Genomic DNA, 14021 nt, shown 5'->3' on the forward strand with positions numbered 1-14021 from the left:
AAAATTATTACATAAATTTATTACATGATTGCTCATTTTGAAATTTTGCTCACGATAAAGGGGCCATTAGATAAAAGCATGTTTGGATATTTCTCATTTCCTATTCAAGGTGTGTTGTTTTATAAATTATTTTCTTTTTCTCATATATTAAACTTTCAGCAGAACTTTAAAGATAACATTAAGATAAGTTTAAAGAATGGCTGGTGAAATAGAAAATTCCAATTATGCACATTGTACTTTCTTCTTACTTAACATTTGCGAAGATATACATATAATTGATTGCGAAACAATTAAAAACAAGCAAAAATGAGATTAAAAGTAATCGCGATAAAAAATTTCTAGATACTTGAACGTTGCAAAGTTTCACAGATACTTGAGCTGCATGAATTTATTTTTCAAATAACTTTTACATATTTCAAAAAAATGTGTATGCACGTTGGATGTGTAAAAAGTTTAAGAATTAAAAAAACTATCCTCTATCGCCGACACTGAATACCGTAGCCATGGGATCTCATTTTTGCCACTAACTTCGAAATTCCACGGGAGCAAGAAGTTTTCTGACAGAAAATGGATGTTGGAAAATGCTTTAACTTGATAAACTATGCCGCGCGGACGTGATGGACTTTGGAAATTATTTTAATTAAGCACTTTGAGCGACCATTCAAATTACGATAAGGAATTCGATAAATCAGTACGAACTGTGAAGTTTGTAGAACTGACGAAATATCTGTGTATCTTGTTGAATATTATTACAATATATATAAGTATTAAAAGATAAAGAGGAAACGTGAGTAACAGTAACACACAGGGGCGGCTGTTATCTCGATATGACCCCGAGTTTAATTTTACATATAAAATCGTTACACAAACTCGGTTCCTCAGGAAAAGCAATTATGAGAGTTTATTAGCATTGTCACGAACATCAGGCGACGACATCTTTTTGATTATTCAGTTAACAGTGGAGAGACGAATTATATCTCCGTAAATTGCAGCTGTCCCTCTGCGTCATTATTTTTATCTTACTCATGAATAATTTACGAAGGGCTAATACCCATTCATTCAAGAGCTGATGCGCATCAGAAACAACAGAACTAGCGCTTTTCGCGTAAATCTCCAAACAAAATATCATTCCTGGCACGTATTTCCTCCTACGATACATTCGAAATTGTTATTGTACGCCAACTTTTCCTAATGTAAATTTATTACATCATCTTGTTTTGAAAGTGACACAATTCGATAGTTGTTATATTTCAGAAACAACGGAATATAATTCTACTAAAGGAAAACGCAAATAACAATTAATAGCAATAGATACACAAGTACATGTTGTGCGTTGTTCAAAGACAATGCTTCTGTTTAGATGAAAAACATGACACAAATTCGATTTAAATAAGGTTGGCGTGTTTTAACTTGAGAGTGATTTTACACAAGTAACTCACAACCATAAGTCAAGAGTTTATCTGTTTTACATTTGAAGCAAGAATGCAATACACGTTTTTACACAATTTGATTTCCTACCGAATTCGGAGGGACTGAACATGCTTGTCGATGTCGATGTATTATTCCACGTTTGTTTAGCACGTGACGCGAAATTGCAAAGCATTCATAATGTAGAGCTACAAATGAAAGTGGGTCATAGGTCATGTGAAAATCGATTTAGATTATCCGACAAAACAATTTTTGTGTTTGTCAAACATTTATTGCGTAGGCGATGAGCAAAGAAAAATCGATATATATCACGAGCCATAAATAAATATTGAATATAATAAATAAAATATCCGATATATGATATGGCTCTCTGAATTTTCACATGATCGCATTTTTAGTTTTGCAATAAATTTTTCAATTAAATGATAGGATAAGTAAAAAACATTTTACAATTTAATAACAAATTTTAGAATAATTTTGCATTGTAATATCTATTAAAAAATCAGAAACATCAGCATATCTAATAACAGCATATATAAAATCGGAAATATCACACAAATCTTGAGAATTTTCATTACATCTTGCAATTGTTGGTATACATCTTTTTAATCGAAAATTTTTATCCAACAACAAAACTACAAACTACAGCCATAGAAAATCCGATACACGACCGGAATAAAATCTGTTAAGAATGTGCGAGCAAATGTAGCGTACATTCTTCGGCGTGTACGGGCGCAGGGACGCTATAATTTAGATCGTCGTCGTTTCGAGAATCGCTTTGCAAAGTATAATCAATGCGGCAGTATTTCAAAAGCTCTTCGAAAAGCGAAGAAAGCACCAGTTGGAGTGTGGGCGACATAAATGCACAGAGTATTAATGCGAGCACGTGCTACAGAATCTGGATCTGTCGTAATGATACATCGTGAATCATATATCTTTAATGTATGCGTAATTTTGCAGTTACGTGAAATGCTTTTATTACTCGGCAAATGTAATTACGATAAATAACATCACGTGTTTGAAAAAATGTGAAGATTATGAGATGTAATTTTTCGTAATATGCGATTTACAGCTGACGAAATTTGTAGAACAAGCAAAATATTATTTTATACAGAATTGATACTTATTGAATAATTTATCTTGTTTTTCCGGGGCTGTAAGTAATGTTTTTTAATATCAGTATATTACTTCTAGTTACGCTAATGAGTCTCCACGGAATTACATTTGATTCTTGTCGTACTTATACATATATATATATATATGAACTCCATTATTAAAAATGGATTCTTGTGAATTCAACGGAAAAGAACTGAGATATAAGACTTGCATTGTTATTTTAAAATAAAATTTGCAATAATATCATAGCTTGGAATAAACAATAGGAGTCAATTGTATCGCTTTCAAATGGCGCGAAAGTCGTTCACGTTCCACCTTCATTTCCAATTCGATTCCACTAAGACTTTGAGTTATTATCGATTCCGCAGCTGCGATTGGTTATTTAAGCCCTGGCTTAAATTGTAACGAACGTCTCGACGAAAAAAGACGCGATTCATTACCGGTGAAACCGGCTATATATAAAGAAAGAATTAGAGGAGAAAAATTGAAAGATTCTATATCCGTTAAAAATATAATGTAAAGAACGACTTTATATAGAACTCTTTGCTATATAAATGTTTTTGCATAACACACACACACACATATACTTTTTTATTGAGAAAAAATACTTTAATTATACACAAACTTCTAGCTATCACATTGTCATCTACTCGGCATTAAAATTTTTATCGACCTTTGTATTTTATTTTAGAATGTAATAATTTTTCTAAATTTATTATATCCTATTTGACGGATTATTGTTATATCCATTTCTATTTTGTCGGATTTAATCATAATCAATAATATATAATAACATTTATCAATAATATAATTTGAAACAAATAGAAGCTTCCAACACAGCAAACAATTACTGTATCAAACTATAATTTAATCAATTTATTTATTAGCTTATCTATAAATATACTGTGATTCGATATCAATGTATGAAACGTAAAATGTAAATTTTTTATTCAAATTTGATAATGGAATTAAAATTCTGATACAAAAATTTCAAGAGATATTAATAGTCTTTATAGTTATAAACTTCAATAAACTAAGCTTCGGAAATGAATATGGATCTATAACTTTATTTCTCATTTAATTTTAAAAGAGGACTTATAAATGCCAGATTTAGTTTCCAAGAGATTTAAGAAGTTGCAAATAACATTTCTCTCTGGATGTTTTCTTGTAAAGATCTTTCCTTAGATTTGTATGAGAAATACACTCCTAACGTTTCATATTGTAATCGCGAATCACTCTATATTTATTTTGATATTGTTTACGGTTTAAAATCTTCCACTCTTTTGTATACATTTAGCTGAATACAATAAATTGTAAAAAAATTTACAATTGCCTAGTAATAAATTGCAATACTCGGATGTTTGATAAATCGCGCGCAAGTACAACCAATTACTTTTATGTGTGGGGGTGGCATATATCTTACGGCCGATTTGTTGAACTACACTTATCTACAAGACAAACTCATTGCGAGATAAGGCAAAGCAACCCTAAGGGAATGTGTGCCGAAATATATATTGCGCGCATTGACGATAACGCTGCGAGTTTCCTTCCGCTCTCGTCGGCGGTGGAAACGTCAGTGCGCTGTACCGCGCACGTGCACACTCTCGGCCGAAGAAACGAGATAGTCGGTGCCATTGCAAGTGAGCTCTGAAACTCGGCTAATCTCCAAACTAAGTACTATTCCGCTGCGGAACACTATTGAAACTTACTCCTGGAGCAGGCATGCTGGTTCCAGGACGAAATTGTTCATGATTTCAAGCGTCATGCCGTTCGAGCGCTATGACAAAGGGCACTTCTGAATAAGTAATTGATTTCTCTTGATTCTATAGAAAAGATTTGCAATTTGTAGACAAAACGTACTTCTACATCTGAGAAGCAAAAGTTCAGTTGAAGCTATTGTATATTGATGATTGAAAACGACGCAGCAAGTCGATGTTACAATAAAAATAATCGTATAATAAATTTATATTGTTTAAAATAAAAAATATATATACGAAAGCATCAAGAATATATATACAATGGCATATAAGTTTTTTGTTATTTTTTTTAATGTTTGTTTGAATTTATTTGTTGATTTATCTTATAAAATATTTTTACATTGATTTTTTATAAGCTTTTTGGAAAAACAAGTTAATATTCTTTTGCTTTTCAGATATAAATATGTGGAAAAATATAAACAATAAGTATAAAGATATACGTGTAATCTATATAAATATCTAGGGCTATAAAAGAAATAAGGTCTTCGCATGCAGATTTTATCGATATGCATCAAGATAATTCCGACAAACGGCATCTCGATAATCATGCGTATGCTTCTTGCATATAATTTTTTTTATCGATGATGATGTTTTTATATCCAGTGACGTAAGACATGTTTGAATCTTTGTGAAAAAAATAGATCGTCCCGCTTCTTTCTACTTATCGGACTCCTTACAATTAAATTTCCACCGATTAATTCGATGTGCAATGACATTAAAGATTTCTTATAGATTGTTGGAAAATAATGTTAGCGTACTTACTATCACAGAATCTGCAGTATTTTTTACAATAACAATTAAGATATGTTTTTAAAACAAACAGACTTAATACAAGGACAAATATTTTTAATACATACATTGCGATAAACATATCGTGAAAAATAAATATTTGCTTTTCATAAGTTTTTTTAAAGTTGTTATTAGAAAGTAGAAGTTTTATTTTACTTTTCACGGAATTTTAATTTAAAGCTTGCTTATTAAAAGTGCGCAGTGATGAAAATTAAAAAGTATCTTGTGACACGTTTTGTAGTGATTATGATAGTCTCGAAACTCTATATTTCATTTATAACTTTATAAGCAAATTATTAGTTGCGCGCTATATCTACAGATCTTGGCGTGCAGGCCACCTTTTTCGAATATCCTGAATAAGTCGCTATCTCACACATCCACTTTTCATTCGGCCGGGCTTTATAGATACCCGCAACGATCGCAATAGCATACGAAATCCCCGAATGCGCAGAAGTGATAGGCAGTGACACGTGTGCATGGGTACACGGGGTGCAAATGGCAACAACATACATGCCGCGACGTGCAATCTAGATGCGGCACAGATACACACGCTGATTTGTATTCCGTGATACGAGTATCTTCTGAATATCGTGTAAGGATATTACATATTTTGATAAACACCACATGCTACACTCTCGTACAAACATGCAGTGACTTTAAATAACTTTTGATAACAGCAAAATTTTATATTCATATATTGATAACACAGAACATACGCAGCAATGCTGATAAGCAGATAGAATACTAATATTATTTTAGCATTAAATAACCACATAATAATTAAAAAAAATTTTTTTATTTAATTGATATGCCCTATTTTTGGAAATAATCCTTTGGATTTTTTAATAGATAGCAGATTAGCAACGCATACTCTCCCAATATCAATGCCGGAACATTATTATTAGACTCAGCGTGTGATCACAATATCGCGTTCGCATCCCTTGCCACTCGATATCCTTCTCGGTAGTTTATCGCGCATCCCCCAGTGCTGCGTCGAAAATTGCGGCGTGCAACGTCGAAGATAAACGGCGGTGCAAGGCGCGTGTGGCGCATAGCGTACACGGTCGTGTACGGTGCACACGCTATTTATATTCGGGGCCACGCATGCACCACGAAACTGGTGATATTGCCTTTCTCGACTGGAGGGGAAGGGAATAGTTCGAGTTGCCGTCGAAGCTAGCCGCCGCCGCGGCACCGACCGACAATACGGATTTCGGAAATTAAAAGCTTCCTGTTTCGCATACGGGAGGGAACTCATGCGTTGTCTCTTTCGGGAAGTCGTGCTTTAACTTCGCCATTTGACCCCTTGCCACCGAATCAGCACGAACTACGGAAATAAAGGGACGAACAAAATGATAAATCTTTTCATTCGCGATGAGTTATGAGTGTTGAAGATAGTTGAATCAAGTAAATAATTTTTTTGACGAAAAAATATTATCTATTTGTTTGTTTCAATATAATAATGCAATAATAAATTGAAATTTTATTTTAAAAAAAATTAAATTGCCATTTTACATTATTGAGTATTAGGTATAATTAATAAAATAATCAATTACTTCAGACATTCAGAAAGCGCAATAACATTTTAGTAGATTTTTGTATCAAAATATAAAGTTGATTTTTTGCTTTTATATATTTAATCAGCAAATTTTTACGTATAATCGAGTAAAATAGTACTTTTTAAAAAAAATTTATGTGATTTTATACATTATCTTTATGACATATATAAAGTTATAAAACTCAATTCTTTAATTGATTATAGATACATATTCTCAAACGCAGATTTGAATCTAATAAACTTTATACAACAGATATATTTTTCATCAAAGTAGTAAATACACGCGAGCAATCGAGGCTATAGCGATTCTCTAAAGACAGTTTTAACGCTATTACCCCAATTTATAGTCCGTCTAACAATAAGACCTAAGCGAATGCTGAGCGTCGATCTGTGACATTGATCGGTGCGCGCGATTCATCTGCGGCCAACTTAGGGCCGCAACTTTGGAATTCGCGGTACTTTTATCCGCCGGTGTGCATGCTATTACGGCGACATGTATTACACCAACACGCACACATTTACGAATTGCAGCAGTGACTGCACTTTGTTTGCTTCAATGTTATTTCTGCCGCGACATGCATAGTTACAAGGACGTTACACGGACATACGTCAGTACCACACACGTAATTCTGTCGTATTCAAAGCATACGTAATCAACCGCACTATTTTTTAATAACAGACTTTACGAAAAATCGAAGATAGAATATTGCATAATCATTGAAAAATATCAAAAATTTTTTAATTATAATATCAATATAATTTTTTTTGTAGAGTAATTTGATGGCTAAACTTATTTTTAATTAGAAAACGATTTTAATTTGCTTCACAGATTAAGGAATGAGTTCAATTAACTAAGAAAAATTTAGTAGTTATTTTTGTAAGAAAAATAGTTAATATTAGTTTGCGGTATATTATTTTAACGTGTTCAAGAATACGTGTTCAAGAATATTATATATTGTTTGCCAAGCGACTATTCAAGATTTCTGATATGCGAGCGTCGGATCAGCATGATGGAACATGTTTAAGAGTCTACTGATACTATACATATCTTAATATATCTAAAATCTAAACGCGCTACATAAATTTGTTCACCAATATTGGTTGATACTAATAATTTTGCGAGTCTTGTGGTAACAAAATACGCTTACGTCGCCAGAATAACATTAACTTTTATTAAATCAGACTTAAAATTTCAACGACTAATATTATGGATAATGACAATACGAAAGCTTTCTGTATTGTTAATTAAATAATTATCAAATAATATTCTTGACGAACTAACAAAAACTCAAGTCATCACGAATCAAATATGATAATTTTCAAGACAGATCTATAAATGGTCTTTCGAAAAGAAAAAAAAATCTCAATTAATACAAAAATATAAAAGATAATGCATGATGTATAAAGAATATTCACAAAAACACACACTTTACAGACATTTATAATTGATGTTGAAATAAAGAAATAAAGATTACGTATAATCTATGAGTCTCCGAAGCGTCGAAGGCGCGAAAAAAAAAACTGAGTCCGACGCCCGGACGGTGAAGCTGAAGAAAATAGTTTGGACACTTACGACGTCGATTATTTGCATGAGCGTGAGGCCGAAGCTCAGCTGGAGGGGATCGGACTCGTTACCCACCGGCCGCTCCAGCACGTTGTACGCGTCCAGCAGGTCGTTCAGCAGCCGCTTCTCGTGCAAACCGCCACTTACCAGCCCTGCCCAATCACAATCAGCAGTCAGTGAGAAATTGCGCGTAATTAGTTGCGACGATCTCTTTCGTCCCGTCGTCGACGTCGCATCGCCTCGCTTTGGGAAAAACGTAAGAAATAGGAGCAGGATAACGCGGGAATAACTGTCTCTCTTTCTCTCTCTTTCTTTCTGCCGGTGCAACGTTTATCTTCCGAAGACTGTGCGAGCACAGATCTATCCCCTATCTACTTACCTACCTACCCCCTCACCACCGTTAGCCGCCCAAGTCCAAAGTTCTGGACTACTTCCCGCGAATACACAACTTTGCGAATACTCTCTCTCTCTCTCTCTCTCTCCCTCTTTCTCTCTCTCTCTCTCTCTCTCTCTCTCTCAACCCTTGTCTCTCTGTCTCTCTTTTTCCCTTCCTCTCGCTTCTTCCTTATTTCTTCGTCGCTCGTTACCTGTCTCTTTCCTTCCGTAAGTCTCACTTTTTTCCTCTCCCTCTCCCTCTCCCTTCACCTGTCTTCTACCATTACGACCTGCAGTTTATCTTTCTTGAATAAATCACCTCTTTTGTCTCTCTTTCTTTAGACTACGCTACTGCTTTTTATTACACGGCTTTTCCTCTTTGTCCTCTCCCCTTCTTCGCTCTTTCTGTTTACCTTTGACTCTATCACTTTCTCTCTTTCTCTCTCCTTACATGCCTCATTATGTTACAAATAACGGAGTATTTTGTTCAGTTAAAGTACGGATTTGTGGTTCATGAAGTTTAGTAACTTTCAGGTAATTTGTTACTAACGTTAATGAGTTGGAAGTTTTTATATCTTACGATGTTTATTACTTAAATAAGCTTGGTAAACTTTATCGTCGCCTTTAGAAAATGACTTAAAAATCTTTATTTGTAACTATACAATACAGTTCTGATCTCACTTATATTTATACAACATTTGGCAAAAATGCATATTATGCATAAAAATGCAAACAAAATGTTTTTATTATTATTGTTCCGGGGGGTTTTTAACATATATTTATGTTAAAAAAAAGTAATACAAAAAAATGTGGTGCTAAAACTTGCGGTGCTAAAATTTGCTCTTTATTAATTAATAGATAATAAATAAAACTTAATGGATTAATACATGATTAATGAAGTGTATTGAGGCTTCTAAATAACTACATCAATGTATCGAGGATCTGATACTTTGGCTGAAGTTTCATATTGCGGCGGGAGTTTATCGACATTTATCGACACATCTCAGAAAGTAAGATATCGTAAAGCTGAACTAGCTTAAAGCTGAACGATAATCTTTCATCAATCACAATAAAGTATTTGTGTTAATATTTTTAATATTATATAATTATTTACAATGTGGATTTAATTAATTTATGTATTTTTATTGCTGAAGAACATCAGTCGTCATCGAACGTGTTTTAAATGTCGTTTTCAATTCTATTCACTAGTATGATAGTATTAGTAAATAGATAGTAGATTGAATAGTATTGATTCGTTCATAGTTCTAATTATATCTGCCGATAATTATACTTTAAAATGTTTAATTGGCCAAAAAATTGGTTTATTTTCTTTAAGAAAATTTGAAAACAAGTTTCAGATTGACATAAAATTTGTTTTTAAATTTTCTTTAAAAGAAACGAAAAAGCTTTTTGGCCAATTCAATAAAATTCTATTAAATTAAATTTTTGTTTGCTTAAAATTAAAAAAACACCAATGTCCCGATATTGAAGCACAGAATTTTTTTTAATTCGGTTTCTAGTATTTACAGACGAAAAAAGGACGTGTACATGCTGTTTCCCCATGAACAGTTATGAATAATGGGATTAATGCAAAATCCCGTTTCTATTGTTCAAATTTCATTGACAACCGTAAAATCCTGGCTCGATGCACTTCGTATTTGTATAGTCAGTATTTCTTTGCGTGCGTTTCCACAGGGAGACGAGCAGAGTTTGCATTCCGTATACACATTTACATTGCAACTCGCCCACGAAAGTCGGAACAGAGGCGCAAGGATGCGAATTTAAGCGGCGCGAGGCGAACTCGCAGATAGAGTGCGCGCGGGACAGGAAAAAATACGCGTAATTAAAGCGCGAACATTCGCGCTGCATAAATTTCTTTTACAACGAGCGTGATAACATTCGTGTCGCGGAACAAGGTTCTCTTGCAATCTGCGGAATACGAAGCATCATAAAAAAAGACCAATTTACTTTTGTGTTATTTTAATATTAACATTTTGCAATACTATATTTTGCCACGATAATAAATATAATAATTGTAATGAAGTTGAAATAATGATTTATTGTACAGCTGTGTTAAATTATACGTAGTAATATATTATAGTTATATAATGGAGTTGCAAAAAGCAAATCAATATAGGATATTGTTGTTGTGTGTTACAGTATGTAATTGCCAATTAATGAATTAATGATTCTGGTTTTTTCAATTGACTGATTTTTATTTATTATTTTTTTAAGCCGAATACAACATTTTGGAGATTAGGAAAAGTATAATCAATAATTTTATTTATTCCTATAAATAATATTCTTATTTAGTTCTAACTATTGAAACAAAGAATAGATACGAAGAAACAGAATAAACACGAAGAACACAAAGTATTAAATATGAGTGTATTCCCTCGCGATTGGCGGCGTCTCATGCCGCAAAATGATGAAAAATGCACGTGCCAGTTTCTTCCAAGCTCTTTCGAGAAATTCTCATTATCTACGCGGCATCGTTCCATTTCTGTCGCGTATGCAACGAAGACACCGCAGCGTAAGCCAAATTGTAAAACTTAGACATACGGCATCCTTGGGAAATACAACGGATAATTGAATTCATGAATGACAAAGAAAGAAAGGGAAACAAGTACGATTTCGAGATCTCACAGAGACACCAGCGTAAATTTAACCAATTTTACGTTTTTAAGTCAGTAAGGGAATAACGTTCTACACACATAATAGTTCGTATACAAAATATAAAATAAAAGAGTTAAAGGACGAAGCATTCTTGATTATTAAAAAAAGCCAAGTACAAAATAAATAAAATATTAATTATCCTTTATTTGCAACATAATTATACTAAAAGTGTAAAGAAATTTTTTATTATTTGTATTGTTATCTTAATTATTCGTTCTTTCTACAATCATAAAAAGCAAAGAAACTCTAAATATTTTTTATATACTTTAAAATATATAATTTTTTATATTTTTTAATAAAATAGAGATTCAATTATATACTTATAATTTTAGGCAATAAAATTGCAAAGATTTGATCTTTTGCCTTTCACGAAAGAACAGTCGTTCCTTTAATCGTTAAATAAATGGGTTATTTGTTCTTCAAAAAGTACGGGAGATTGAAATCGCAAAAACTTTAAATAGAAAAGTCCTAGTTTACTCCAATCACCGATTAAAGTCGGTTTTAACGTCTCAACGTTTCTCGTCGGAATTCGGGCTTTAATTTAACGATAACATTTCATCTTTTGGCAGATAAGACTTTTAAGTTTCATACGCGGTCATTCGCACGAAATTCAGCGGTTATGATCTCATTTCATTCCACGTTCCTCAAGAAAGATCGGGACGGTTTTATGATGTCGAGAGCGCATGAAATGAAGAAAGGAATTGCTGACGCGTCCGGACACGTCATATGATTTTACTCTGGGAAATGAATTTCAGCTGGAAATGATTTTTTTCGCGGAAATCCTTGTCGATGAATATGCAAAGTATCGTGTCTAGATGATGTGGACCGCAAGGACATAGCCGTGAAAAAAGAATCGCGTAGTAGATAACTATCTTAAATATTTTCATTTTTACTTAACTGCAGAATTATCAAAGAAAGTACTTTTTACATTCTTTTCTTATTAATTTAAAAGACTTGTCTTTTTATAGAAGATATGATTATTACAAAATTTTGTATTATTATATCGCAATGTCTATTACATTTAATCTTTTATAAATTTCTTAAAGAATTTAATAACACGCGAATAATAGATATAGCGTATACAGAAACTTTAATGTATAATACACAGTAAAAGTACATTGTGATATTGTTAATATTAATAATTAAGTATACCAAATATTTTGCATAATTATAGAAAATGAGATTAAATGAGCTTGCAAACGCTTGAACAAAGCAACAACGACTCATCTTCATTTGAAAGACATTATGCAAATGCCTTTGCCAATGAAACTTTGTACAGTAGTCCATAGAAAGAAATTCACACGTAGGACATTAATAAGACTTTTACGTATGGAAACTGAAGTTCCTTATGGCCGACTTCTACACAATTCTTATCAGGATTTAAATAGTGGTGAGTGCAGAGGACTCAGTATTCCTCGGGACGTAAATAAAGATCACGTCAGAGGCCGTGCCAAGGTTATCACAGATGAAAAAGCTGAAAAATGGATTTGGCGAACGTTTCTTCGCCGGACAGTGCCGTTCATGAAAATTTTACATTTGCTCGCGGAACGCTCCATTACACACGGCTCGCCATATATTATCGTATAATCCAGCGGTAAAAATCGCGAGATGAAAACGCGTGCGAATTGAACGAATTCCGAAATACATCTTCCTCCATCCGACACAGCAGTGGCAACGAGCTATCGAAATGTCACGCCTCCGAGCGGGAATTATACGATTCCATGGCGTGCACTGCATTGTTTGTGCCAAGCTGCAAATTATTGCACATCGAACGGCCGATATCGAGAGTCGAACGTGCGCGAATTTAACGCTTCGCAAAGCAAATTCTTCTATTTTCGTCATTTCACATTGTCGAACGATCGTTTGATGAATTTTCGAAATATTGGCTTTTATCCGCGTCGATAAAAAGAGACATCGTCATGGTAACGCGCATGTAAGATAAATCTGAGGCTATAAAACGTCTACGCCTGTACCTTATTCATGCCGGATTTTTGCCATAAATCTGTACTGTCGTAAAATCTCTGATAAGATGGCAAGCAATAAAATATCATGAAGTTGCGAAGAAATTTTTTCCCTCGTTAGACTCCCGTCACGTTTCGCGATTGATGCATAGCACTTTTATGGAAAATGCGCGAGTTGCATGTAACATACTTGTTAGTATTGCTTAAGGAATAGCTAGCATACCATGATACTAATCTGCAAAACTCGAAAAAGAAATTAATTTTTTTTTTTCATGATTGAAAGCCAACTCTTTGGCAGAAATGAAGCGTTTGAAAGATTTCCGATGCGTCGCGCCAGGAAGAATTTTCCACAGCGGTGGTTGATAGCGGTAAACAAATAAATTGTGTGATACGGCCACAATTTTCTAACCATACTTCATGCGCTGCCAGTGGCACAGTAAATATCTGCGAAAACGACCGTGTCGTAAGTTTACATCTCTCATCGCAAACAATACAACCGCACATCGATTCACTTACAGAAAAGAGCACATGCTGCCCGTCGTTGAATGATATCTTTCTATCTATTTTTGTCGTCTGTTTTTTTTTTTTTTTTTTTTTTTTCCCCCCAGGCGCTATTCATATTTTTTAGCAAAAATTGGTGCCTTTATCATACGTATTCCGCAATAATTTTATACCGTTTTCCACAATATTAAAAGTAAATAAACTTCTATATATCTTCATATATTTGATCTGAACGTTGAACTTTTACTTCTCTCACGTGACGCAATTTATGCGTGCTTTTGACGACTTCTATTAAA

General features: G+C 33.5%; 1 protein-coding gene across 3 annotated transcripts in view; it reads right to left on the bottom strand.

Moving 5' to 3' along the window:
* Positions 1–14021, bottom strand: part of LOC105678940 (neuronal acetylcholine receptor subunit alpha-7-like) — a 187121-nt gene that overhangs the window by 124338 nt on the left and 48762 nt on the right. For 2 of the 3 annotated variants that reach the window (XM_067350929.1, XM_012378668.2), the window contains exon 2: positions 8222–8364. The exons of the other annotated variant lie outside the window; for it this stretch is intronic. In XM_067350929.1, the coding sequence (XP_067207030.1) occupies positions 8222–8364 (143 nt within the window). The remainder of the gene's footprint in view (positions 1–8221; positions 8365–14021) is intronic. 3 annotated transcript variants of the gene reach the window in all.

This window comes from Linepithema humile, chromosome 3 (assembly GCF_040581485.1).
Source record: "Linepithema humile isolate Giens D197 chromosome 3, Lhum_UNIL_v1.0, whole genome shotgun sequence".
Taxonomy (NCBI): domain Eukaryota; kingdom Metazoa; phylum Arthropoda; class Insecta; order Hymenoptera; family Formicidae; genus Linepithema; species Linepithema humile.